The 26,746-nt window shown below is 46.7% G+C and overlaps 1 protein-coding gene across 10 annotated transcripts in view; it reads left to right on the forward strand.

The window, feature by feature from the left end:
• Positions 1-26,746, forward strand: part of LOC118584370 (BTG3 associated nuclear protein) — a 79,367-nt gene that overhangs the window by 24,161 nt on the left and 28,460 nt on the right. For 7 of the 10 annotated variants that reach the window (XM_036188567.1, XM_036188560.1, XM_036188563.1 and 4 more), the window contains exons 3-7: positions 996-1,087; positions 3,869-4,068; positions 14,985-15,101; positions 16,566-16,741; positions 23,824-24,063. In XM_036188567.1, the coding sequence (XP_036044460.1) occupies positions 996-1,087; positions 3,869-4,068; positions 14,985-15,101; positions 16,566-16,741; positions 23,824-24,063 (825 nt within the window). The remainder of the gene's footprint in view (positions 1-995; positions 1,088-3,868; positions 4,069-14,984; positions 15,102-16,565; positions 16,742-23,823; positions 24,064-26,746) is intronic. The other 3 variants (XM_036188562.1, XM_036188564.1, XM_036188566.1) reach the window with 1 other exon arrangement.

Genomic DNA, 26,746 nt, shown 5'->3' on the forward strand with positions numbered 1-26,746 from the left:
GAAAATAATTGTTAACTGAGCAGTGGTGGCGCATGCCTTTAATCCCAACATTCCGGAGGCCGAGGCAAGTGGATCTCTGTGAGTTTGAGGCTAGCTTGGTTTACAGAGCGAGTTCTGGGACAACCAGGGATACACAGAGAAACCTTCTCTTGAAAAACCAAAAAACTTAAATATAAATACACACACACACACACACACACACATCTCTATCTATCTATCTGTCTGTACACACACACACACACACACACACACACACACACACACACACATCTCTATCTGTCTGTCTGTCTGTCTGTCTGTCTGTCTATCTATCTATCTATCGAGAGAATGATTGCTCCTGTATAGAGAAAGGGACTAGATGGCGCAGGTCAGTAGAAGTGCAGTGTGCAGAGATAATGTCACAGCGAGTGCTGCTACTCTGACTCTGGCACTCCTTGACCTTGTTTTGTATTTCATTTTGGATGAGATTAGAAGTTGGGATGGTACTGCAGAGGCTGGAAGTGGGGTTACCTTGCTTATCTGACAGCAGGCCTGAAAGGTCAGCAGGAGCTGCTGGTGGGCAACTCTTGGGTGACTGCAGCTTCCACATAACTCAACATGTTGGCTATGCTAGTTTGGGGCATATGTGACATGCAGTGAAGGTTGTGACTCTTGGTACATATGTGCCTCTCAGCCCCATGTTGGGAGTGGGCCCAGGACCAAAGGCTAGGTGAGATTGCTTTTGATTTTGCAATGAGTTAGCTAGCAGACACACTAAATAAAGCTGGGAAGAAGTCACGAATGAAGGTTTAGTGTGGGGCTGCCTACTGGACTCTGGAGAGCATTGATTGGGTGGTCTGATGATTTTGTGAGGTGAGGGAGGGCCTTGTTTCTGCCTGGCTGAGAATTTTAACAAAGTAATTAAGGTGCCAGCACTGTGCTTGGCTGTGGTGGTAAAGAGCCCTGAGGATCTCGCCATGCTCACTCTAGTTTCTGTCTCTGTCTTTGCTTTTCAGTTGTTTTGGAGAATCATGTCGTGACAGATGATGATGAACCTGCTTTGAAGCGCCAGCGACTAGAGATTAATTGCCAGGATCCCTCTATAAAGGTACCATCTGGGTCCTGTGTGCATTGTGTCAATTTTCTACCATTACCTTGGGTTTAGAACAGCAGAACTGACCCTCTTACAGCCCTAGAGTGGCAGTGCCATGCCTTCTGGAATTCCAAGGGAGGCTCTTCCGTGCTGTGACCTCTAGGTAGTCCCAGCCTTGTCACTAAAGTCTATGTCTGAGGCCTAACCTTACCCTGGCATGGATGATCTCATTTATTTAAATACATCTGCAAAGACCCTCTTTCCAGATGACGCCATAGTCAGGACCTGGCTTGTAGCATGGAGATGCCACCAAAAGGCTGTATAAAAGCACAGACCTGGTTCCTGACAAGATGAGAGGAGGAAGCATTAGATTGGGAGGGCAAATGAGATGTCTTCCTGTGTGTGCGTAAGGCTGCCTCAGATGGGAGGAAAGCTGAGGGTCGCTGTGGCCCCCCAGTTCTGAAGTTGCTGGCTGGGGTTGGAGGCCCCTCCGTCAGTCAGTGAATTGCTTCTGGATTTGCTTATTTGGGACTCAGTGTCTGCAGAACCAGAGGTAAATTATTAGCACAGGAGAAGTTACAAGAGCAACTTGATGATACCAGTCCTGTTCACATGCTCCCTCTGTGTCGAGGGCATCTGCTTGAGATGCTCAGTTAACTCTGGGAACCAGGAGAAGCAGTGCCAGTTGCAGTGGGGAACTGGAAAATCTGCTCAGACCGGGAGTGATGACGCACACCTTTAAACCCAGCATTCAGAAGGCAGAAGCAGGTAATCTCTGTGAGTTCCAAGACCAACCTGGTCTACATAGTAAGTTCCAGAACAGCTAGGGCTACATAGGAAACCCTGTCTTTAAAAAAAAAAAATCGCCGGGCGGTGGTGGTGCACACCTGTAATCCCAGCACTCGGGAGGCAGAGGCAGGTGGATCTCTGTGAGTTCGAGACTAGCCTGGCCTACAGAGCTAGTCCAGGACAGGCTCCAAAGCTACAGAGAAACTCTGTCTTGGAAAAAAAAAAAATCAAATCTGTTTAGTGAAATCCAACTTCAGACCAGTGGACAGAAGGATAGTAACAGATTTCAAAGTAAAGTGTGATCCTAATTGTATCACAGAACACATTTGTAAACAGAGAAACAGACCAAGTGGAAAGGGAAGTAGCTGTCTGGGTTCTGGTGGTGCTGTTAACAGCACACTTCCCATGCATGCTGTCACATGTAACCATGTGCTGTCATGGGGTTGGAAGACATTCACATGCCACATTGCCTGCTATAACTCAACAGACAGGTCGGAGCTGTTTGTGGTCATCCTCACTTGTGGAGCAGTGTTAGGAAAAAATATTATTTCCCCTCTTTCTTTGTGGATTTGCTTGAGACATTAGTTAGTTTGTAATAGTGATTTTTCACCCAAACTCTAGACAAAACATTTCTCATTTAGAGTTAAAATAATGGTTTAACTATTAAAAGAACTTGGAAGGCAAGTTGATGTTGTCCAGTTATAAAGAATAGTGGTCCATGGTCTTGTCTCAAGAACTGTCCATCACTTAGTGCTCATGATGCATCTATCTCCCTGCACTGTTGACTTTGCCTCCATTGATGACCAGGACCCTTGGAGATGAGTCCAGTGCTGCTGCTTGTTTCCTCCTGCACACACACAGCCTTGGTGTTTGCTTCTGTGGAGAGTGGTTAGCAGGGGCGGGTCCTCTTTTGAACCTTTTCCTTACTGGTGGTGCTGTGCTGTGATGAGTGGAGATAGATGTGAGGGCTTGGGGTATGTAGGACATTTCTGTGGCTGCTCCTAATTGCTGCATATAGCAGGGGATAAAGCAAGCCCAGAGTTCTTGCAAGCCAAGGTTGGCTGGTCAGAGTGCTCTGGACCCACGCTTTCATGCTTTGCTGCACCTAGGCTTTGGTGATGTGCTAAATGCCACTGTAACTGTTGTGATTTTGATAGTATTCTGTGGTTCCCTTTCAAATGAGAAGAGGCTGGCCCCTTCTAGCTTGGACTAGGTGCGAAGAGGCAGGCTGTTCTGACTGCTTGTGTTCTGAGGTCCAGGGCAGCCTGAGCTGGAGCCTCTGCTCTTGCCGGTTTGCACCTTCCTCCGTCCCTGAGGCTACTACACATCTCTTCCAGTCGACTCCTTCTCATTCTGTTTTCTTCACATGTTGCTGGCCTTGTTTCTACACTTCCTGTCATTATTCAGCACCTGAGTGCTGGCCTAGAGGGCTCTTTCACAGTAGAATTCCTGTGTGTGTCATGCACCTGGTGGCTCCTGACAGGACTGGCAGTTGAGGGAGTGAAGCCTTGCCCTCTGGTCTGCATGTTCTTGTGTTTAAACATGGCTGCTTGCCTGCTTATTTCAACTTGGTAGTTGCTCCTTTTGTGGGCCACTAGGTGGCATGCTTGCTATTTAGGTCCTTGGAAGGGGTCATTGCCAGATTTCAGTGGAGTAGACCTGTGTCGAGCCTTTTTTTTTTTTTGGGCGTGGCTGGATGCAATGTGAGTGTGCAGTGTTTTCCAGACTGTTTGGATGTTAGGTATAATCTGTCATCATAAGAAAGATTTTGTAGTTTTAACATGTGAATCTACTGATAAACACAGCGGCAAGCTAATTACTGCATGACCTTAATGCAGGTGAGATTGCAAAGGGTCTTGTTTGATAGAGAGAGCTGGGCTTCTCACTGAATACCTGGGCATAGCCCAGGGCTAAATTGGGTGGAGTGAGGAGCCAGCTGTTTAGGGCCCATGGACTCCCCTCGCAGTGTGAGACACCCTTCTGAAGCTTTTCTGTTTTCACTTCCAGTCTTTCCTGTACTCTATTAACCAGACGATATGTTTGCGGTTGGATAGCATCGAGGCCAAACTGCAAGCTCTGGAGGCTACTTGCAAATCTCTGGAAGAGAAGCTAGACCTGGTCACCAACAAACAGCACAGTCCCATCCAGGTCCCCATGGTGGCTGGTTCCCCACTTGGCGCCACCCAGACCTGCAACAAAGTGCGATGGTAAGTATGGAAGAGCCAAGGCACCACAGGCCATCCTGGGAAAAGTGCTCCTGTGCCAACCCAGGTGCCACTGTTACTGATCTGCTCTAGCCCCGGATATCTGCCCTGGTGGTTCCATGGTGCTGGTTTCACTTAGACCGAAACCAAACACAAGCTCTGTGCTGGAATGACCTGAGTCGCTCCAACTTTCTTCTTGGCTAAAGCAGATGGACTCATCTTTCCTTGCACCTCGCCGTGAACTTGGCCCATGTATGTTGCTTCTTTTCTTTTTCCTACCTCTGGCTGGTCATTGCCTACGTTTTCTTCAGTGGTGGTGTTTATAAAATTTACTTGATCATAGCAAACTTTCTGCTAAGTCTGATACTCGCATTGTGCCTAATTATAAAATAGAAGGTTTGTAGCCTCCTACAGAGCTTTGTATGGTTTGTACTCAGCTGGCATGAAAGGTTCATGCTTGGCTTAGTGGGATGGAAAGGTGCCTCAGAAGGTATCCTTCCAAAACCTGGGTCCATATGCAGTGTGGCATGAGATCCTTCAGAACAGCAACACCCACCCAGTACTCCTGCTATTTTTATTCTTTTCTACAGTGTCTGGGGGGAAGTCCGCTTGTGGGAGTGGGCACAGTGTTATCTTTACCTTCAAGGCCTACAGCCTCTTATCTGTTGGGCTTGGGAAGAACAGAACAGTAGGGTGGCAGTGGGAGCCAGAGCAAGCCTAGAGGGACACCAATGGCTTTGCTGCAGTGTGGGTGTTTGCTGGGTGCCACCTTGCCCATGGGTGCTGGTAACTAGAGCAGCAGTAGGTGCCTTGTGGATTTTAAGGAATACATGGGAAGGGAGAGTAGGGTTACTTTGGACGGTTTTGAGGTGCTCGAGAGTAGAAGTGACTGTTTGTCCTCTTTCTGAGATGGTTGCTCATGAGGCATGCTGGGCAGAGTCACTCACTGCCTCCTGTAGCTCTCAAGAGCACCCCAGCTTCACCTTCGCCCCCTCCATCACGAGGAATTTGGGTGTCTAGCTTCTCAGAGGAGGCAGGGTTGCTCTTGTGACTGAAGTGGGCTGCACAGCTCACCGTGTCTTTTCCCACAGACACTTGCTGGTGTCTGTGCAGGCTTCCTGTTAAGCTCGCAGAATGACCGATTGCCTCTCAAGGCAGTTGTTTTTGAAGTGCCCCTTTGTTCCCAGACATAATGTTCAGAAATACAGTTTTAAGTATGGAGTGGCCTACCTTACAAGAAGGAGTGTGGAAGGACAGCAGCGTTTGGTAAAATCTATGCTTCAGCATGCGATGAGGCAGAGATAAGCCTCACCTGTCTTCTGGTGTGAGGCTGTGGTTATAGGCACCACAAGTTTGCAGTGGAATGTTCAGAATGGCGAATTCTTTGTGCTATTTCCCATGATGCTAAGTGTAGTTCTTTCTAGACTGACAACTAGTTGAGTTCCTAGAAAATTCGAGTTATATAAAACTGTGCAAGGATATCTTATGTCTGAAGTCCGCATGGGACACATGGTCCTCATGTGAATGCCTAAGACCTGGGCCTTTGTGTGGGAGGGTTAGGGTTAGAGGAGATTGTTTGAAGGCCATCTTAGCCTCTTGGCCCACAGTTAGACTCTGGTAGCATCTTACATGGTACCCAGGCTGTCACTCTGACTCTAGAGCTTCTGAGCCTGCACCGAACAGCACTGATGTTGTCAGAGGGAATAAAGGGGGAGCGGTCCTCTTCTCTCATAAGTAATGCCTGTTTGGGGGATAACACCTCAGTCCTTCTTCCTCCTGGAACAGGTTGTCTTCAGGACTGGGGAAGTGTCAACAACATCTTTTTCTCTGTTCTAGCTCTGCCAGGTTAGGGAGGACCTGGAGTGGAAGAGGGTGTGTTTTTGTGGCCTGGTCTCAAGGCATATACTTTGGAATTCTGTCTGTTTGGGAGCTCTGGGTGTCAGGGTCACCTGGTTGGGTGTTCCCAGGTCCCAGACATTTCCAAGACCCAGTTTTGTTATTAGAAAGATAGAGAGCTGGGGCACTACTACTTGGGTGTGGTTGTGACAGGGGCTATGTTCTCTAGAAAGCTGTTAACAGGAAACTTGAGAGCAGCCTGGAGGATGAGAGCTGAATCCCAGGATTTCAGTGAAGGGTGGATGAAGTCATTGATGAGAAGAAATGAGACTTGTTCCCACGGAACCTGGGCAGTGGGGCATAGACTGGTTTCTAGAAACAGCTAAAAGGCAGTATCATACTGGATAATAAGGTGCTGTGCTCTGTTTACCTGGGGCCTTGGATACTTAAGAGAAGTGCATAATCTGAATGATCTTATGTCCAGATCATATACTCTTAAAAAGAACTTAGTCACCGTGAACCATTCCTTGCTGGCTGTGAGTGTAACTCACAGGACTAACATAGGTGTCATCCTCAGAGTCTTTCAGCTCTAAGGAGGCCTCCAGAGAGCACATAGAGCCGATCCCTAAAGGACACTGCCTCCCATTTGGAGAGACTGCAGAGGTCTAGATCTAGCAAGAGGTGGTTCCTGAGGCCCTCTCTCTGCTCTGGAAATCTATGCCCCCTGCTGGTCATAGCCTACCTGGCTGGACCAGGCTGAGGCTGCTGTGGGCTCCAAGGGATGCTCATCTAATTGTTTGTGCTCCTTGGCAGACAGAAGGCTATGGAACACTGCCAGCCACAGCTGGCATTGGGTCCAGATTTTCAGATTCTGCACCTGAATGAGTAAATTCAAGAAAAAAAAAAAAATAAAAGAAGGCCTGTTTTCTTTGATGCCAAAGCTTAATCATGATAAAAATGTTTGTAAGGTTCCAGGGATAGGGTTTCATCCTACACTGGCAGTTGGCTTCCAGAGATGGAAAGGACTTTAATTCTCTTGCGCCTGGCTTGAATCTCTCCTGCAGGTATGCCATTTGACTTCAAATAGGAGTACTTGTAGGGATGGCAATGAGGTATGTTAATGTTGATGTTTGGAGAAGCAATAGGTGTTGAAGCATCTACATCCTTGTGGAAAGCCTGTGATTTGATTAGCCAGTCTTTTAACGCTGGGCTTGAAGCATTCCTATAAGGCTAGTAATGTGTTGCCTGACCAGAAGGCCTCTGGGGCCAGCACTGGCATCTTTTTTTTGTTTGTTTTTTTGTTTTTTTTGAGACAGGGTTTCCCTATGTAGCTTTGCACCTTTCCTTTCCTGGATCTCACTCTGTAGTCCAGGCTGGTCTTGAACTCACAGAGATCCGCCTGCCTCTGTCTCCCTAGTGCTGGGATTAAAGGCGTGCGCCACCACCGCCCAGCTCAGCACTGGCATCTTTATACAAATGACAAACAAGTTACCTTCCTGTTCTTCTCAGCAGCTAGACACAGATTGGTGAAGGAAGCCTGTGGCTGCTCATAGCTGAGCAGAGCTGCAGGCCAGGAGCCAATGTAGGCAATACCCAGAGTGATAGCATGATGTCTCCAGAGTTGTCTTTTAGAACCATATTACTTGATAACAACTTTTAAAACCAGGCATTTCTGTTTGTTTTTGACTAAGACTATTACCTAGGACAAAGTTTGTTTCTTACTTTTAAAAGCAATAGATTTTTTTGCTATTAAAGGTTTCAAAATATTTTAGGACTGGAGAGGTGGTTTAGTGAGTAAGGGTTCAGCTGCCAGTACTGTGTAAACCCAATGTGGTAGCATATGCCTGTCATCCCCACACTCGGGAGGTACAAGCCGGATGACCAGAGTTTAAGGTTATCTTTTTTTTTTTTTTTTTAAGATTTATTTATTTATTATGTATGCAGAAGAGGGCGCCAGATCTCATTACAGATGGTTGTGAGCCACCATGTGGGTGCTGGGAGTTGAACTCAGGACCTCTGGAAGAGAATTGGTACTCTTAACCTCTGAGCCATTTCTCCAGCCCCCCCGCCTTTTTTTAAAAAAAGATTTATTTATTTATTATATATACAGCATGTATGACTGCAGGGCCAGAAGAGGGCGCCAGATCTCATTACAGATGGTTGAAAACCACTATGTGGTTGCTGGGAATTGAACTCAGGACCTTTGGAAGAGCAGCCAGTGCTCTTAACCTCTGAGCCATCTCTCCAGCCCCTAAGGTTATCTTTAACTACACAATGAGCTTGAGGTCTACATGAGACTATGTCTCAAAAGCAAAACCAAACAAAACACACACTGAGGGGGAAAAAACAGTTGTGATGAATGAAAGGTTTTTGTGTAATAGTGGTTTTCAAAAAAATTTTTTTTTCTTTTTCATTTTTCAAGACAGAGTTTCTCTATGTAGTTTTGGCGCCTGTTCTGGATCTCTCTCTGTAGCCCAGGCTGGCCTCAAACTCACAGAGATCCGCCTGGCTCTGCCTCCCAAGTGCTGGGATTAAAGGCGTGCACCACCATCGCCTGGCTGGTTTTCAAAATTAAAAAAAAAAAAAAAAAAAAAAAAAAGTGATTTAAAACTTCCCTTAGGGCAGTTGCACAAAACTTAACTCTTTCACTTTCTCTTTAGACTTTAGAAACTTGAAGTGTGTGATGGAGGATGGTTTAAACTCCTTCTAGCAATCCAACTCCATGTTAGTCCTAGGGATCTTCCTTAGTTCCCAGGGATCTTTGCTCTCCCATTGAAGGTAGCTCAATTGGCTGCTATCTTACCTTTTCCTGGAGAGCTGGTCTCCTGCTGAACTCTGTGAGTGCTGTGGGAACCTATGTTTCCTGCTTCTGTATGGGGCCATTGGCTTTCTCAGAAGCTTCTACTCTGTAGGCGTAGAGTGTGGTAGGATCAAGATAGGGCTGTTTAACCGTGGAGTGTCTGGTCTCTCGGCAGTGATGGGCTTGTTTACTTCTTATCTAATTTTGAGTTGTGAATGTTTCTGTTTAATGTCATGCCTGATCTTCCTGCCTGGCTTGTGCTGCCTTGCACAGCCATACACGTTCCTCTGTACATGTCAGGGCTGAGTATTAACCAGTGGGGCACCATTTCACACACACAAAGCTTAGGGAGTCCTTAGCAAACCCTGCTAACTCAGAGAAATGCTCCATCCCCCAAAGCCAGCACAGCAAAGTGAGCTGTCCTGATAGATTGTGAATGTTCTGATAGCTCAGAGGACTTCTCCAGAACCTACAGACCCATGCTCTATGAAGGGAATTGGGCCGGCTCCAGGTTGCTCTGGGAAGACTTGTCATCATGACCGTCCTGGGTTGTTTGAGGAACAAAATGAATCTCTTCATCTGTGTGTCATGTTTTTATTTCTCCCAGTACAACTCTTGTACATTTCTTATTGTTTCTAAGTACTTCGTAATTATATATGCAGTCCAAACCCCTTTGCTGAGATATGGCCTTATGTCTCCTAGACTGACCTCTGACTGCCTTCTGCCCCACCTCATGAGTGTTGAGGTTTATGAGGTGTTGGGGCTCAAACCCAGGGCTGTGTACATGCTAGGCAAGCTCTTTGCTGACTGAACTGTATCCCCAGCTCCCATAAATCTTAAAAAAAAAAATTTACATGTATGTCTGTGGTCTGTGTATGAGTGTGTGTGACCTTCTAAAGCCAGAAGGGGGTATTGGTTCCTCTGAAGCTGGAGTTGCAGACAGTTGGGAGCCACTTGATATGGGTGCTAGGAACTAATCTTGTGTCCTGAAAGAGCCATGACTCCATCCCTTTCCATGAATCTTTTATATTTCACTTTCCAGTTGTTTGCTCATTTCTCAATTCACCTCCAACACTGGCATGAAATCTGGCACATACTAGGCAGGCATTCTACCTTTGTGGCATATCTCCAGCCCCTAAGTACATTTGTTTAGTAGTTTTTAGGTTTTGAAAAGAATTAAGTCTGGTATGCGGCACATATTTTTTTTGCCAGTTGTGTTTGTTTTTATCCTGTCTCTGGGTCTCTAGGCTGTCCTGCCTCTGGTTCCTGGCCATCCAGGCAGTGTCAGATGTGGTCTTTTCTCTCATGGTACATAGTTTTAATCCCAACATTTAGGAGGCTGAGGCTAGAGGATGCTGTCAATCGGAGGCTAACCTGGCCTACGTAACAAGACCCTGTTGACTGGATTTTTCTTCTCCTCTTGGATTTCTCTGCCTTTACTGCGTGCATCTGCTGTGTGCTCATTTCCATATGTTCTGTCCTATTCCTGAAGATGCTTCATAGGGTTAGTTTTAGTTCATCTTCAGAAGATCTGTCCCCTACCCTTTCCAACATACCCTTTATTCTCATGTCATACTATTAGTACTGTGCATTATAAGTATTAAAGATAGAAATTTGCCAGTGCAGCCATCTGGATCATATTTCTCATTCAGGAGGCCTCAGTTCACATCAGTCTTCTGCTTAGTCTCGCCAGTCTGGGATCACAGACACAACCATTGTAACTGGCTTAGTGGGAGACTTTTCTGACATTATTGTCTCCATCAAAAGATGGGGATAAAGAGGAGGCTGGAGTGCTGTGACTGGGGTGATTCATGGCCAGTGCTCAGTGTTCTTCAAGCCTCAGTGACCCCGAGCTGTAAAAAACCACGTTACTTGTCGTTCACTCAGTGCCCACTGGCATGCTGGCCACACCCCAGGAAACCCACTGGATTTCAAATCTCCTTCATCTGCAGTGCTTGAAGTTGACTTCTGACTGATGGGTGAAGCGGCTCTGGACATCTTCTGCTTGTTGTGTGCTTAGTGCTGCATGCAGGCTCTGATGCTCCAGCTTCCTGTCTTCCTTGACTTGTTGGCCAGCAGCATGAAGACCCCAGAACCCTAAGACACTTGGTTCAGTATGAGCCCAGTCTTGAATTCATGCGGGCCTGAAATGAACAGACTTTGTGGCTTGAGGTCTTGAGGTGTTGGCAATGCATTCTTGCACAAAGTAGAAGGCCCCTGTGCAGGGGGCACCATCATAAACCAGAGGTGCTAAGTGGGTACTGTATCAGGAAAGGAACAGGTGTGAGAGGAGGTGATCGAGCAGAGCTGCATCTCTGAGGTGTGTCCTGGGTGTGTGTGTAACTTGGAGGTTGTTGTATAGTTTTTGTCTCGTTTTGACTTTAAGCCAGAGGTCATGAGAATTACCTAGAGAAACTGTAAAAGTAAAAACAGGTCTTAGGCTCTCTTACTGGGGCTCTGGCTTTCTCTCTCAGAACATTACGATTTGTGAGAAGTAAACGTAGCTTCTTATTTTGTTTTAAAAAGTTGCTGTTGTAAGAGAGTGTTGGGTTCATGTCTAACTTGTGCCTTGCCAACTCTATGGTCTTAGGCAGGTGAGTTGTCTTTCTGAGCTGCTGTCTGTGGCAGAGGCACTAAGGTGCCCTGCCCTGTCTCTATTTTGGGTTATAGCATCTAGGGAAGATACCGCAGTGCTCCATCTCATATTCTGTGTGTGTTTGCCTGTGTAAGTGTAAGGCACTGTGGTGCCCCATCTCATGGTGTGTGTGTGTGTGTGTGTGTGTGTGTGTGTGTGTGTGTGTGTGTGTGTATGTGTGTATGTGTGTCAGTGTCCCATCTCATGCTGTCTATGTGGAAGGTACTGTGGTGTTTTGTCCCACAGTACTAGGAATGAGCAACATGCCTCTCTTGAAGCCTTTGTAGTCAATGCTTGTCATCTTTCTAGACCCCAGAAGGCATGCCAGACACTGATTGTTGACACTCCCCTGACCCAATAGGGGAAAGGGACTTGTTCACAACCTGTCCCACAGCTGCTGCTTTGCCACTGTATAGAGCATGTTTTACTACTGAATAATGTTATGTGAAGGTGGGAATATTCAGCTTGTGTAATATCCATTACAAATTAACATCACTTGAGAATTGAACAGTCAGGCCATGTGTGACTGTACTTGCCTATAATTCCGGCATTTTGGAGATGGAGGTTGGAGAGTGGAGGCTTGAGTTTGAGGCTCGCCTTGGATACATAGCAAGTTGCTGTCTCAGACCAAATCCCACCTCCAAAAGTCCCAACCGTGTATGGGTCATACTATTTCCCTTTTTCTTGATTTTTATTAAGTCTTATAAAAAGACTTATTTTTGTTCTGTCTCTGAGTGTGTTTTTCCTGCATGTTTGTAAGTGTACCACATGCCTGTAGCACCCGTGGAGGCCAGGATAGGGCATCAAACCTCCAGGAATTGGAGTTATAGGTGATTATTACCCACCACGTGGATGTTGGAAACTCGATCCTAGGTCCTCTCAAGCAGCCAGCGCTCTTAACTCCTAAGCTATCTCTTCAGCCATTATTTCACTGTTTTTATTTAATAGAAAAATAGCAGCTATGAGTAGACATATAGTTAATTCAAGATTGTAAAAGAATGGGTAGAGATCATAAAGAGAATTTAAAAAGAACAAACCAAGGGGGAGTAGACAGCTGGCTCCTGGAGCAGAATAGAGAAAAGAGAAAGTCATATTATGGGACAGCCCAGGTAGCAACAAGGGCAGAAACCACTCTGTGCATAGTTTATCCTTTCTACAGTTGGCACTGGAGCAGAAGTGGACCTGGATAGGAGCCCCCTTGTAGATCTACCGTCAGATCTACGCTCTAAGGTCACAGGAGGTCTTTGGGGCCTAGAATTAGGCAAAGGATCCTTCAGTTTGATGAAGGAAGGAAGGAAGGAAGGAAGGAAGGAAGGAAGGAAGGAAGGAAGGAAGGAAGGAAGGAAGGAAGGAAGGAAAGAGGGAAAGCAGGCATGTAGGTTGACCTGGGAAAGCTGAGAAGAGCATGGAAAGAATAGCATAGACAGGTAAAAGATGTTCTGAAGCCAGAATGCTCTAAACTCAGCAGTAAATGAACCACTGTGTTACTGTGAGGAGACTGGCCTGAGGGTACCTGCAAGTCCTCAGCTTCTTGGCTATCAGGATATACCAGACAGAGCAAAGGTAGACCTTGTGCTCTGTTAGATATGGAGAGGCAGGAGCTCCCAGGTGGGCAGCAGCAAGGCCAGGTCTCTGGAAGCTGGGTGTCCTTCCTGTTTGGCACAGCAGGTGTGCTCAGGACCATTTGTGCTCATGACCAAGGCATAGGAGTTTGTGGTCATGTAGAAACCTACAAACACTCTTACTACTGATTAACATTGTCATGCTGTGGAGCAATCCCTGGCCATAAGCAACAATTTTGAGCTGCTGCTGTGGATGGCCTGCAAGTCCATTTACATAACATCCTTGAAGATCAAACACAGATGGTTCTCTAGAGAGATCCTAGGAGGTGTCCGCAAGTTCTGTTTCTGTGAAAGGAACATTACTTGGACCTGTGCAGGAGACCACACTGCCCTGAGCCACACAGGTGCACATGTGGAAAATGGTGACATCTGAAGGAGACTTGAAGTTTTATTCATGCATTGTTTCAGGGTTATTTGCTGTTGTTGCTTTGGCTGTGGCCTACACAGGGTTCACAGCTGTGTGCTCCCTGTGAACCTCTAATTACTTCATAACATGAGCGTGTGGGGCTTCTGTGTGCACATGGCTGTTTGTGTAAATGTATATGTGTCAGATCCTACGTGGCTTATTTTATTTTAGAAGTGTGAATGGTGGAGGCTTCACAGGGCCATAGCAGCAGGCAGAGATCTCCAGGGTTACTTTGGATCCCTGTGGACACTTCATTATGGTTTAGTGGACAACTGTAGGTGCTACCAGAGAATAAGTAGAATGACAAAATCGAATGGCATATAGGTACTTAACACTTGCATTTTGGAAAATCAGCTTTGGTTCTGGGCATGTGTTGGATACTACATGGTGCTGCTGTTGTGCCTATTGATGTGGGTACAATGGTATGCGGAGATGCCGATGACCATGGCAGGTGGCTGGTTTTCATGTGTATGGTACACCCTTTCCTCTGGACAAGGACACTGGGCTTCCAGGTAACATAACTGGCTACATCAAGTGGCAGTTCTTTTCAGTCCTGGCTCTTTAGAGCAGAACACACTTTAGACAACTCTCTGCCATGAAATGCTAAGAGTTGGCACCGTGACTGCAGTGTGAAAAAGTCTCTTGAGAGCCAGCTGCCGGTCCTGCTCATTTGCACCCTCATGCTGCCTTCAGGATGTTGCTGAGCCTGGTGGTACTGGGGCCGTGTTCCATTCTCTCCTAGAATTTTTTTCTTAAAGCCAAGCCTCAAGGCCTGTTGTTTCCGTCCTGCACTTTGCCGAGGGCTGCGGGTGGCATGTGTGCATGTTCCCCTTTGCTGCCCAGGGGTTGCCTGCTCCACTCTAGAGTGCAGCTGTAGAATAACATTGAGGAGGGCAGCTCTGAGACCCACATCCCTTGTCATTGTTTGGGAGGGATGTGGTTGAAAGAGGTTGAACTAGGCTTCGGGCTGGTTCAGTGGGTAAGAGAGCTCATGAAGATCTGAGTTTAATCCCTAACACCTATGTACAAAGTTAGACATGGCTGTACATATCTTGTAACCTCACCCCTGCGGGTTTGGGGGCAGGCAGATCTCTGAGCTTGCTAACCTGCCAGCCTAGCTGAACAGACTAGCTTACCAGCTTGCTGTTCAGTGATAGACCCTGTTTCAAAAGAGTAAGGCAGAGAGCAGTAGAGGAAGATTGCTGATGTCCTGCTCTGGCCTCTGCATGCAGCTCACATACCTGTTGTACACACACACACACACACACACACACACACCACCTACACACAAGGGAAGAAAAAAGAAAAGGAAGCTGGTTTTCATGTAAACCTGTTGCTGATATGACTTGTAGGTGCATAGGGCAGGAGAGTGCCTTAGCCTATCCTACCCATTCTGTTAAACATGCACAGCCCAGCCTGCCCACATTATGCATTTGTGTCAACCAAGAATACTAACCAGCAGGAAACTGAAGAGTCCCATCTCCAGTTTACTTGTCCCTGACTGGACCCCTGCTCTCTGGTGCAGGCCCTGGATCTGACCATATTGAATGACGATGTGCTCTGACAATGAATGTTGTTGTTTTAAGGTCTTCTTTTTCTTGTGATTCTTTTGTTCCATAGCGTCGTCCCCCAGACTACAGTAATACTCAACAATGATCGGCAGAACGCCATTGTAGCCAAGATGGAAGACCCATTGAGCAACAGGGCACCGGATTCCCTGGAAAATATCATTAGCAAGTCAGTAGCCACCACCCCCCCACCTTCCCCTGCCACTGTCATAAGTGAGCATTCCTGAGCCAGGGCACAGTCGGAACCCATGTCCGTGTCTGTGATCACAGGGTTGACTGTTAGCCACCACCGCAGTTCTCAGGTCAGGGAGGCCTAGCCTGGTGCTTGGTGATGGTGGGTGAGAGAACAGAGGGGTGGCAGCTGTGAGGACTCTGGGCTGGATCTGCCATGTGAAGAAGCCAGAGTATTGCATGTGCTCAGCTTGCTGCTGCCCTCCATTTGCCCTGCAGTTGGTCCTCTTCTGAGTTTGGTGAATGATGTACATGTGGTGAGTTTGTGGCTTGTTTCTTAAGCCTTTTCTTTTGAGACGTGTTGAAGGGAACTTTAGTCAGAGATGAAAGTGTACGATGGCCATGCCCTGTGGGGCCGTTGGTGTGGGGGCCTCTGCCCATTGGCTCTGGCTCTGTGCCTCAGGAAGGTCTGTCACCTTTTGGTTACCAGCAGGGTTCTCACAGATTCCTGTCATGCTTTTTTTTTCTCCTTGGGATGTGGCTTCTTGTCCTGGTCCAGTTCTCTAGGAAACAGGAGGTCTGGGGTGTGATGTGGGGGTGCTGGAGGCCAGCCAGGCTGCTGGGGAGAGGATGGGTTTCCAGGCTTGCACTGAGGTCATGGGTGTGGAGTTTTGAGGAGCCAGTTGACTGTGAATAGTTGTTTGGGGTCAAGTCCAGGAAGGACCTGGTGTGGCTCCTGCCTCTGGGGATGGCTAGAGTTTTAAGGCCCCTGTGACTTTGCTGATGGGAAATAGATCTTCGTTTCCTCTGTAGTGTGTAATAGGTCACAGTCCAAAATGTTGACAGGGTCATTCAGAAGACAAATCAATCTTGAGTCTCTTTTGAGCACTTTCTGCTGCTAGCTGTTGGCTGCTGCTGCACTTCAGGGCCCGGTACCAAGAATGGCTCCCAGGGGACTCCTAGCATTCTTGATGGCCTTGGAAGCTGCTCCTAGGATTTGTTTTTGGGAGTCCTGGGGAGTGTGGAGGTGCTTTGGAGGCTGAGTCATCTTGGGTGTCTGACAGCAGGGATGATGGATGGATGGATGGGGGCTCTCTGACACATGATGACCATTGTGCAAATCAGCCTTGGTAGGATGACCTCTGAGATCTGAAAGCAGGATTCTAGTCTGAGTCTCAGTGAGTTATGATTTTATTTATTTTGTGCTGTTCATATTTTTTAAGCAGTTGCTTTATATTCTGTGTCTTTTCGGCTTCAGGCTATCTCTGTGTTATGTTGCAGCTCATCTCCATGGAGGGTGCGTGTGGGGACACACCGCATGTTGGGGGACCCCCCTTGTGCATTGGTCTGTGCTCACCTAGGCATTGGGATAAGTCTACACAGCACAGTGAGTCAGGGCTAGTCTCAGTGTGCCACTCATGTCCCTCTCACAGCGTGGGCTGCTGTGTTTGTTTCCCGCCAGCGCTGTTCCTGGGCGTCGGCAGAACACCATCGTGGTGAAGGTGCCAGGCCAGGATGACAGTCATAATGAAGACGGGGAGAGCGGGTCAGAGGCCAGTGACTCTGTGTCTAACTGTGGCCAGCCAGGAAGCCAGAACATCGGAAGCAACGTCACGCTCATCACCCTGAACTCTGAAGGTATGTTACCAGGACTGCTCTGCTTATCAGCACAGCCATAGTTGTGCCTTTGTGCCGTTACCTTGAAGTCGATTTCTTCCACGCCACTCGGGGTTTCCAGAGTGATTTCAGTGTCACTTATGGAGCTGCCTTCTTAGGTGGTCTACTTCCTGAGAAGGAACAGCTTTCATGACCATGCACCGCTAGCCAGTCACTGTCCTTGGCATTTCTCTGCAGGTTTCCAGAGGATATTGCCAGGCTTAGGGAGTACAGTCTCCTTGGGCTGGGTTGCCTCTTGAACTGGTGATCTATAAGGTGCCAGGAGGAGCCAGTGCTGGGGTCTGTTTTCCCCAGACTCCTGCTCATGATTTCTTTGGGTCCTCATGGTGGGACAAGCTCTTCTTCCCTGATGAGTCTAACGTGCCCCCTTGCCTATTCCTTAGCCTGTGGTCAGCCTATGTGTGTTTCAAAAACTTTGTGACACTTGGAGATCTTGTATGCACTTGGCTTCTAAGTGACTATAATGTGGAGAGAAAGGAAGGAGCTCTGACAGACTTAGCTCTGTGTGAGAATCCGAAGCTTACACTTTGTTGACCTATGAGAATGTGTGAAGCTTTGCTTCCACATCCAAATTATTGATTTTTCCTGTAAGCACCTTTTTTTTTTTTCTACTTTATAATGATTTATTCTTTGTTACTTTATCTGAAATACTAGAAATAATAACTTTCAAAATTGCAGTGTTGGGATAGGCAAGTAAGGACAACATTTTCTGTGAAGCTAGATACCACACAGTTGATCATTTTACAGCACACATTTTATCAGTTGCCAAAGTTTAGATTGTGACTGTTCCCAAATGCTTGTACTAAGAGCTTGATCCCCACCCATGGCTCTATTGCTCAGAAATAGCACTTACAGGGGTGGGCCTAGGGGAGGAGTTAGGCCATTGCAGGTGTGTCCTGAAGGGGAGAGTGGGATCCTGGCCCCATGTTGCCTTTCCTTTGGTGTCCCAGCTTTCTTGGGATGGGCAGCTTCTTCTGCTACATGTTTCCACCATAACTGGCCACCACAGGCCCAGTTATCCTGAACTGAATCCTCTGAAAGCTTTCCGTTTTAGAAACTGTGTTTCTGTTACAGTGACAGAAGCTGGTTTAGTGTATCCACATGTTTATACATTGTCACTTCTATCTGAATCCAGAATTTTTTTTTATCATCTCCTCAAAGAAACCTCATAGTCCTCCTCACCCTCCCACCCAGCCCTTTTCGCTGCTGATCCTCTTGTGTGAATGGGAGATTCTATGAGCACCGAATGTGACTGGGTCATGCTATCCAGGTTGCAGGCCATAAATGTTCCTGTCCTCCCTCTGTAGGGAAAGGGGCTGCATTCCCTGTGCTCTGGTCTTTTTCTTAGACACACAGGGGCTGTATTAGCAGTGCTTCTCCCTTATACGGCAGGGACTGTATTCCTCATACCCTGGCTCTCCCCACCTAGGACAAAGATTGCATGCTCTGTCCCCCCCCCTCCCCCTTTGTATGACAGGGGCTGCATGGTCCAGGCTCCAGGCTTGCTCTCATGTGACATTGTTGGTTGACAGGCATTTGGATCATTTCTGCTTTTGGCTGTTGTATGTTTTGAAGTGTGAACACTTGTGTGTAAGTTTTGGCATCCATGTGGACTCAAGGCTAGGACAGCTGGCTGTTTTAACACTAACTGAGAAGAAAGGTACCAATCATTCCTTCTTCAAGGAAGCTACATAAGGACCATGCCTGTAATAGCCAAAGGAGTCTGACTGATCTCCCTCCTTTCCTGTGGGAGCTGTGCAAGCTCTGGTTGGTCTGACCAGCTTCTTAGGCCTGGTATAGACCGCTAAGGACTACTATAACCTTGATAATCTGGAGAGTCTGGATTATCATAAGAATGGAATTTTCCCTTTTGAATCTGACTTGGTGATGTGATCAGTGTGACGTCCATTTGGGGAAATAGCAGCTGGTGTTGAAATGAACTCAGGAAAAGGAACCATGCTTGGCACCAGTGCTTTGTTATTGGTATTCTAAGGAGGACAGACACATGTGTCTGAGTTCAGGTTCTCTAAGTAGAGGCTGCATCTCTGAGTAAGATGTGTTGTTAGAAGAGTCTTTGAGCAGTGTCACAGCCATACTAAAAGCTGCCTGTGTCCACAATCATGATGCTGATGGGCAGCACTGGGAATCACCATTTTCCAGTGCTAGGACTCGACATTCCCCAACTCATGATTTTACTTTTGAAGAAGAGGTCATAGTTCAGAACCATTTGGCTTTCTTGTTCTTTGGGAAAGGTAGATGACACTGTCTTATGTGCTGGCACAGTGGTTTTCTAAAGAGTGTCTGCAGACAGATGGCATCATTATTAAGTGATTGTTGCACATGGAGGTGCTAGGAAGACTACCAAGCAGGGCAGTGTCTCACTTCAGACTCAAGCCCACTAGTCGTGATAGTACTGGCCTCTAACCTGTGGGACTCAGAGTCATGATCTTGTCTCCTTGCTCAGCAGGGAGTGTTAGGCCATCTGACTCATGCCATAGAAGCATTATTGATATGGGGTGCAATGGATGATAAGCTTATAGGATTTCTTTAGTCTTTTTGTCCCCTGTGAAGAGCCAAGAATTGCAAGCTGACAGATGGTTCTTCTTATCTGAGTATCTGTGTGCCTGAGGTCTGGAGAACCAGACCTTGAAGTGGTTATTGCTTAAGAATTCCAAATGTTTTATATAAAATTTGGAATCAGTTGGTTATAGCAAAAAGGTACCATTTCCTGGTTTGTTTTGTTTTTAGGGTACTAAGGATTGGACCTAGGGCCTTTGGCAAGTTCTCTACCACTGACTATATCCCAGCCCTCTTTTCATTCTTTATTTTATTGATTGATTGATTGATTGATTGATTGATTGAGCTGGGGATCGAACCCAGGGCCTTGCACTTGCTAGGCGAGTGCTCTCTACCACTGAGCTGAATCCCCAACCCCTCATTCTTTATTTTGAGACAGTACCTCATTAAGTTGTCTAGGCTGGCCTTGAATTTGCTCTGCAGCCAGGAATGATGGGCCTTGAAATTTCAGTCCTATGCCTTAGCCTTTGAAGTAGCAGGGATGACAGTCCTGTGCCATTTCATTGTAGTTTAGTTTTTTACTTAGGTAATTTTTAAGTGATGTAAACTTAGTTTGGGTGAGATAGAAGGTGCCTCCTAAATATTGGAGCAGTACTTGTTAAACCTAGTTTTTGCCCATGTCTTCTGTGGTAGTCAGGTCCTCCCATAGCCCATTCTTGAACACTGAGAATGTGAGGGGCCTAGTCATTCAGAGGCTAAGTTGGCTGTGTGACAGATACAAATTAGCTAAATGAATCAAAACAGATCTGTTAATTTAGGGATTTAGTTGGGCTTCCTTTCCCACAGTGCAGGCATTTGATAATTCCTAGAGGATGGGCTAATCCTCCATGTAAAATGCTGAACACTTAATTATAATGAGGAAGTATTGTGTTTCAGTTATCACTGATTCAGAATGCTCCTTCCCATGGTTTCTGCAAGTATGGTTCCATGCCACATTCTGCTGATCAGTCAGGACTTACTGACAACCTCCTGTGACAAATGCCCTGTAGGTCCTGCACTGTGAAACTAATGGCAGCCTGGGCAGGTTCCAGATGGCCTGCAACTTAGTTTTTGCTGTTTTTCTTTATTGTGACCGACCTCTGAGATGCCCAACCATAGAGAAATGAGCTGATGGCAGATACATGGATCTTGCTTTTGGAGTGACCACATGGTATAGGGTAACAGAGTCCTTCTTGGTTGTGGTTAGTTTTCATATGCTAAGAAATATTTGTGCATTACTGGTTAGAAACCACAACTATATAATAGAATTGTTGATCTAAAATAGCTTGCTGAAAAAAAGAAAAATGAAACAAAAATGATATATATATATACTAAAAAATCTTTTTGAGAAGAAAATGGTGGAGTATGGCATTTCTAAATTGGATTTGTAGTTTATGGAATGAATTTCAAAATTTCTCCACTTCTGTGCCATAGAAGTAGCTTCTGGCTGTTATACTTGTCCTCTAGCACATGGCTGGCCTTCCCTTGGTTCAAGGCATATGCCACCTTCCAGCCTTTCTGCTTCCTCTTTCCCATGTGGAACATTGGTTAGATACCTAGCCATCCATGTGTGGATGGAGATAATGTCAGAGCATCTCAGAGTCTAGCTGCAGGTATCAAGAATGGGTATGTGGACACAGATGTGGCCTCATATTCCATGGGTGCTCCTGGACCCCTTTTGGTGGCAGATACTTATAAATGCACAATAAGGTGTATTCTGGACTACAAAGAGGCTCTTCTTGCCCACTTGCTGGAAGAACTGGGTTAAATAAGTATGATCAGCCCTTGGCTGGGTCTGAGAACATTCTGGGCTTTGTGTGGCAGTGTGGCCTGGAAGACAGTGGATGCTGACTCTTGTTTCTTGTCTGGTAAGTTCCAGAGGACTTCATTCTGGTTATATTCATTTTCAGAACCATGAGTATCTCATGAAGCATGTGCCTTAATTTGGTAAACTGTGTTTAGGTTGGCTTTACAAATGCCAGATGAGAATTAATTTTTTTGTATGGATGGAAAATATACTTAACACTAGTTCGTGACTATAAGAGTGCCAGATGAGAATTAATTTTTTTGTATGGATGGAAAATATACTTAACACTAGTTCGTGTTGTCTAAAAACTTGTGCGTAGGAGGCTGAGGCTGACCCCAGGTAGCTAATTTGACCTGAGGTCTGTAGTATTAGAACAGCCCTGAAGCCTCCATGGATCACACTAGTTCTCTAGTTTTTTTGTTGGGTTTTTTTTTTTTTTTTTTAATTACCCTTCTGCTGGAGAGTGTCATATGCCATTGGCCTCTAGGACTTTAGCAGAGACCCAGGAACGGCTTAGGAAACCTACAAGTGTGACTGGTGCTCTTGACTAGGGACAAGGGCATCTGTGAGACAGGACTGTCACAGAGCCCAGTGTATCCATCGAGGTATATAAAGGTAGGAACTACTCCCTTGCTCTTGTTCATCTGAGCTGCCCCCAGGGACCTTTTTCTCTTGTTTCATGTAGCTGATGCCTTGAGCCTTGGATGTGATGGAAATTACAGAGGTGAGGTTTGTGGTGGTTATTGCTGGGGGTGGGGTGGGGGAGGTGATGATTCATCTTGAGGCAGCCCATACTGTTGGAGGAGTTGCTCAGTGGTAGTTGTTGTACAGCAGATGTGGAATAAAGTGTCTTTTTATGCTCCACATGACCTCAAACTCATCCTAGGCAAAGACTTGCCCAGGCCAAAGCCCTGGAGATAATAGAGAATCTGTACCCCGGTTGCTTGGGCTCAGGAAGGAGTTACTCTATGGTCTGCTTTCCTTCTGGAGGGAAGTGGAAGCACAGACCCAGACTGGCTCTGTACTGGGGCTTGGTGGGTATGTGGAGGGGGTGGGGATAGAGATGTTCATCTAGGTATTCCTCGTGAATTTTATTTTTCTGGAACTTAATACAGACTAAGAGCAGCTGCTTGTACTCTGACCTGCTTTAAAGAAGAGGAAAAAAAAAATCCAAATTGCTGGTGGAAACTCTTCATTTTTAACAGTTTTCAAAAGTGGTGATGTCATTGAAAATTTATGTGACTGGAAGAGAAAGCATGTTTATTTTGCTTGTACTATAAAGTAAAACTACAAGAATGCATTGTTCAGATGCTAAAGTTGGATTAGCATTTTAGTAAAGTAAGTATACACCTCCTGAATTTACAAAAGGTGTGTTTCAGCTAGCGATGTGGGTGGATTCTGTGTCTTGTTCTGTGTAGAGACATGATTCAGTGTTACCAGAGGGAACCTGGACTCCACGGTAGTCTGCCCAAGGTCAGAGGGCACCAGATCTTTGTGTTTGTGGAAGTGAATGCAGCTAGCGTCCGTGGCAGTTCTCCCTCCTGTCTGTCCCCTGTACCACTGAATGACAGCAGACCTAGGCCTCTGTTGACTTGAGATGATTTTCTGTCCCCACAGGAGACACTTGCTGCCACTGGTTTTCTTGCTTAGCTCACTTAAGCTTCTTGCTTAAGAGGGGACTGTACACCCACAATTCATGGTTTGTTTTGTGATGTATCTTTAGATCATCTCCAGGTTTGCTTTGTTTTGTTGTTGAGATCAGGTTTCCTTATGTAGCCTATGCTGCTCTGGATCTCATAACCCCCTCACCTCAGCCCTCCAAGTTCTGGGCATGTGCCACTATGCCCAGCTCCACTGGATTTTTTTATATGCATACTTGATACAACAGTGACTGGGTGACTTCCAGAACAGGATCTGTCTCCAAGAACCATCTCTCCACTTATATATCATTGATACCATTGAGAAAGAGATTATTTATTCATCTGGTTCTGAGTTCCAAAGTTCAGTTATTTCCATCCTTAGCTATAGCTGAGAGGTCATGCCCATGCTCCACTCCGCTAGCATGTCTCTCTATAATGTTCTGTCCTCCCTCAATCTGGATTTCTTTTCTCTCTCTTCCCCTCTGTTCTCTTTCTTACCGGGTTTCTCTGTATAACAGCCCTGGCCATCCTGGAACTCACTCTGTAGACCAGGCTGGCCTCAAATTGACAGAGATCCACCTGCCTCTGCCTCCTGAGTGCCGGGATTAAAGGTGTGTGCCACCATGCCCAGCTATCCCTGTTGATGTTGTAAGACAGTATTGTGATAAAGGGACCTGGCAGAGGCTGTCTGGGAGAGGTGCACATGACATTGACTGCAGTGTGGTCAAAGATCTTGGGCCTGTAGATCCTGGAGACCGGCAGTGCTTGGATTCTGCGGCACCAGCACACTTATCCCTCCTTAAGATGTCATTTTTAGTTCTATTATCCCAGGGGCCTCCTGTGATTTGGGCCCATATCTTGTTTGATGTATTCTTCTACAATCAGGATGGCTTGGGCCTGCTACTGGCTAACACCAGTGGCTATATCTCAGCTCTGGTGTTCCTGGAAGCCAGATGGAGGCTGGGAGCTTATATTTGAGCTGTGTGCTGTGTTGTCTTAACATGCTTCTGAGCTTTGCTGAGACTTTTCTGTTCTTTCAGAGGACTATCCAAATGGCACCTGGCTGGGCGATGAAAATAACCCTGAGATGCGGGTACGATGTGCCATCATCCCCTCCGATATGCTGCACATCAGCACTAACTGTCGCACAGCCGAGAAGATGGCACTGACGCTGCTGGACTACCTGTTCCATCGAGAGGTGCAGGCTGTGTCCAACTTGTCGGGCCAGGGCAAGCATGGGAAGAAGCAGTTGGACCCCCTCACTATCTACGGTATCCGGTGTAAGTCCACACATGCGAATAGCTGAGGTGGTCAGGGAGCCGAATTTAGACCATATTTCCAGTGCTGGGGGTGATGCCAAGCTCAGTGGTCGTCGCAGGGATGGGGATCTGGACTTAGGGTTTGCTAGGCAAGATGTTGTATGGTGCCCTGTGCTGAGAGGGTTACTTGGGAATGTGCTTCTCCAGGGAGTTGCAGAGTCCAGTGTCAGTCATCCGTAGGCTCTCTTGAAGAAGAGAGAACAGAGGTGGGGTTCCTTCCTGCCCGCCGGCCACAGTGCTTCTGTGCTGCCCGGTGGCATGAGTGGGGTCTGTTCAGGGAAGTCTTGGCGGTGGCGCTGTGACATGCTCATGGGCTCATCTGGCTGTATTGGAGGCTGGTAGCATTCTAGGACCTATTTTAGTGCCCAACATGATCTTGGTGTTTTCCTCCTATTTGAGGAATACTTCTTGCTCAAGCTGGTTTCTCTCTGTCTTCCTGGTGATACTTGGAAAGCATATAAGAAGCCCAGGCTCCTCTTACCAGTGACCCAGTCTGATGCCCAACCTCCTAGACTGTTCATTCCAGAGCTCCCTGAAACAAACTGGCTGGTGGGGCCTCTACTCACATGCAGGATGAATCCTGGGCTGGTTGTGTGTTTAGTTTTACTGGGGCCACACTTTTGGCTTTTCCATCATCCCAGAGTGGGCAGCTACTTTGTCCTTCCTGAGGAAACATCCATATGGGGAAGTACTGGGGCCGGAAGAACCACAGTTCTATCACATAACTCATAGAAGGTAGGTATTTAACACTTTCCTTAGAAAGAGAGGCTGGCCTGGGGGCTTCCGAGTGTTAGACCAGTGTGCCCCATATTTAGACACCCTGGCCTAGCTGCAGGGGCTTATAGTGGGTTGGGGAGAAAAGGACACTAAGGCTATGAGCATCTGCAGAAGAGTCTGCTTTGCCTTCCCCAAACCATGGTCTGCACTTGGCTTCACTTGGCAGCTGAATTTGTAGGCACTGTGTGAGGGAAGGCATGCAGGCTGTTAATAAGGATGCACCACACAGACTCCTCCCTTGGGAGTAGTCCCACCCTCAGAGGCTACTGATGGGGCCAAACCTACCCAGCCTCCTACCCCAGCCCGTGTATCAGTACTGTGTTAGTGCTCACATGGAGTCATTGAGTGTTTAAAAAATATTGTTCACCTTTGACCTCCAAGCCTTAACTTGTCTAGTATTACCTCAAACTTTGGCTCTATCCCTCCTTCAGAGTCTCATGGTAATGCCTGCTCCTGGCCTTATTCAGCTAGTCCTGTTAGCTGTGGTTTTGTCTCTAAGTGCCATCTTCACAGTGGAAGATGGGGAGAGAAATAAGTTGGCCTGTTGAGTTCGCTAAGGATTAGTTAGCTCCCCAGGATTTGAGTCATCAGTGAAAGTGTGTGCAGAAAGAGCAGTAGTATGCCTTTGACTGGCTTTGAGTGTTTTCCTTGGGAGTGCACTGGGGATGGAAATGGCGCTCTTTCTGGAGTGAGCATGTAGTATGCCTTTGAATGGCTTTGAGTTTTTTCCTTGGGAGTGCACTGGGGATGGAAATGGTGCTCTTTCTGGAGTGAGCATGTAGGCTGAGTTGTTGAGAGTTTTGCTAGTGGATCATCCAAGCTTCTGCTTGAACTCTGCAGATAAGCATGTTCCAGTCTGCCAGGTGCCAGAAATTAATTAAAACACTTATATGCGCACACATGTACATGGGCATACACACACACACACACCCCAACACACGGTTTAGTAAAAATATTTTTTAATTGGCAAAGTCAAGTGGCAACACAAAAAAAATAAGTTCTAAAAAGAAAAAAGGGAGGGGTATCACATGGGCTAGTGAGACACCTCTATTCTGTTGTCTGTTTCTGGTGGCCTTCTGTATCTTTGATTTCCTTATTATTGAGTGATAGTATCTGCATACTGTTCAGTGATGCTCCTGGCATGCTCTGTACGCATAAGGATTAGCAGTTTGGGTCCCAGTGGGTGCTCTGCCATGTGCATGGCTTTTGGCTCCATCCTCCAGTGGTAGGGTGTGGGTTCTATTCTACCCCAGGGTATCAAGTAACTCCAGGGAGTAGTCCCTTTGCTCAAGGAACTTGCTGTCTGGGAGACAGCTTGCAAGAACACAGGAGCAAGCATCTGACAAGGAGCACTGGCCAGTTAGTGTCAGAGAACTGCTGCTCACTGAGCAGATAGCCAGTGTTTACTGCGTGCCAGCACAGCACGCAAAACCAAGTTTTCTGCATTTACAAGGAAGAAGGGGGTCTGTAAACACTGTGTGAGAATCCTATACATTTAGGGAAGTAATGGGTGTTCTAGAAAGCAGGTGTGCTGTGCTGAGGATGAGGAAGGTGTTCTAGAAGGCAGGTGTGCTGGGTTGTGGATGAGGAAGGGAGGACAGAGTACTAGTCTGGGCAGAGGTGGGCGGGCCTAGCAGAGCAGAGGGTAATGGACTGCAGTTCTAGCAGGACCTGCATGAGTCCAGTGTAAAGTCTCCATTTGATTCCCCAGGCAGTCAGGATGGCAGGTGCTGTCTTGTGAGTTTAGGGCAAGAGAAGTTGGAGGCTGAGGAGTCTGAAGCCTGTGAGAAATGGAGTACCCTTGGTGTTGGGGCAAAGTCAGCTTATTTAAAGGTTAAATAGACAAGAAGAGTGATAAGTATTTGCA

This window comes from Onychomys torridus, chromosome 5, assembly GCF_903995425.1.
Source record: "Onychomys torridus chromosome 5, mOncTor1.1, whole genome shotgun sequence".
NCBI classification, from domain to species: Eukaryota; Metazoa; Chordata; class Mammalia; order Rodentia; family Cricetidae; genus Onychomys; species Onychomys torridus.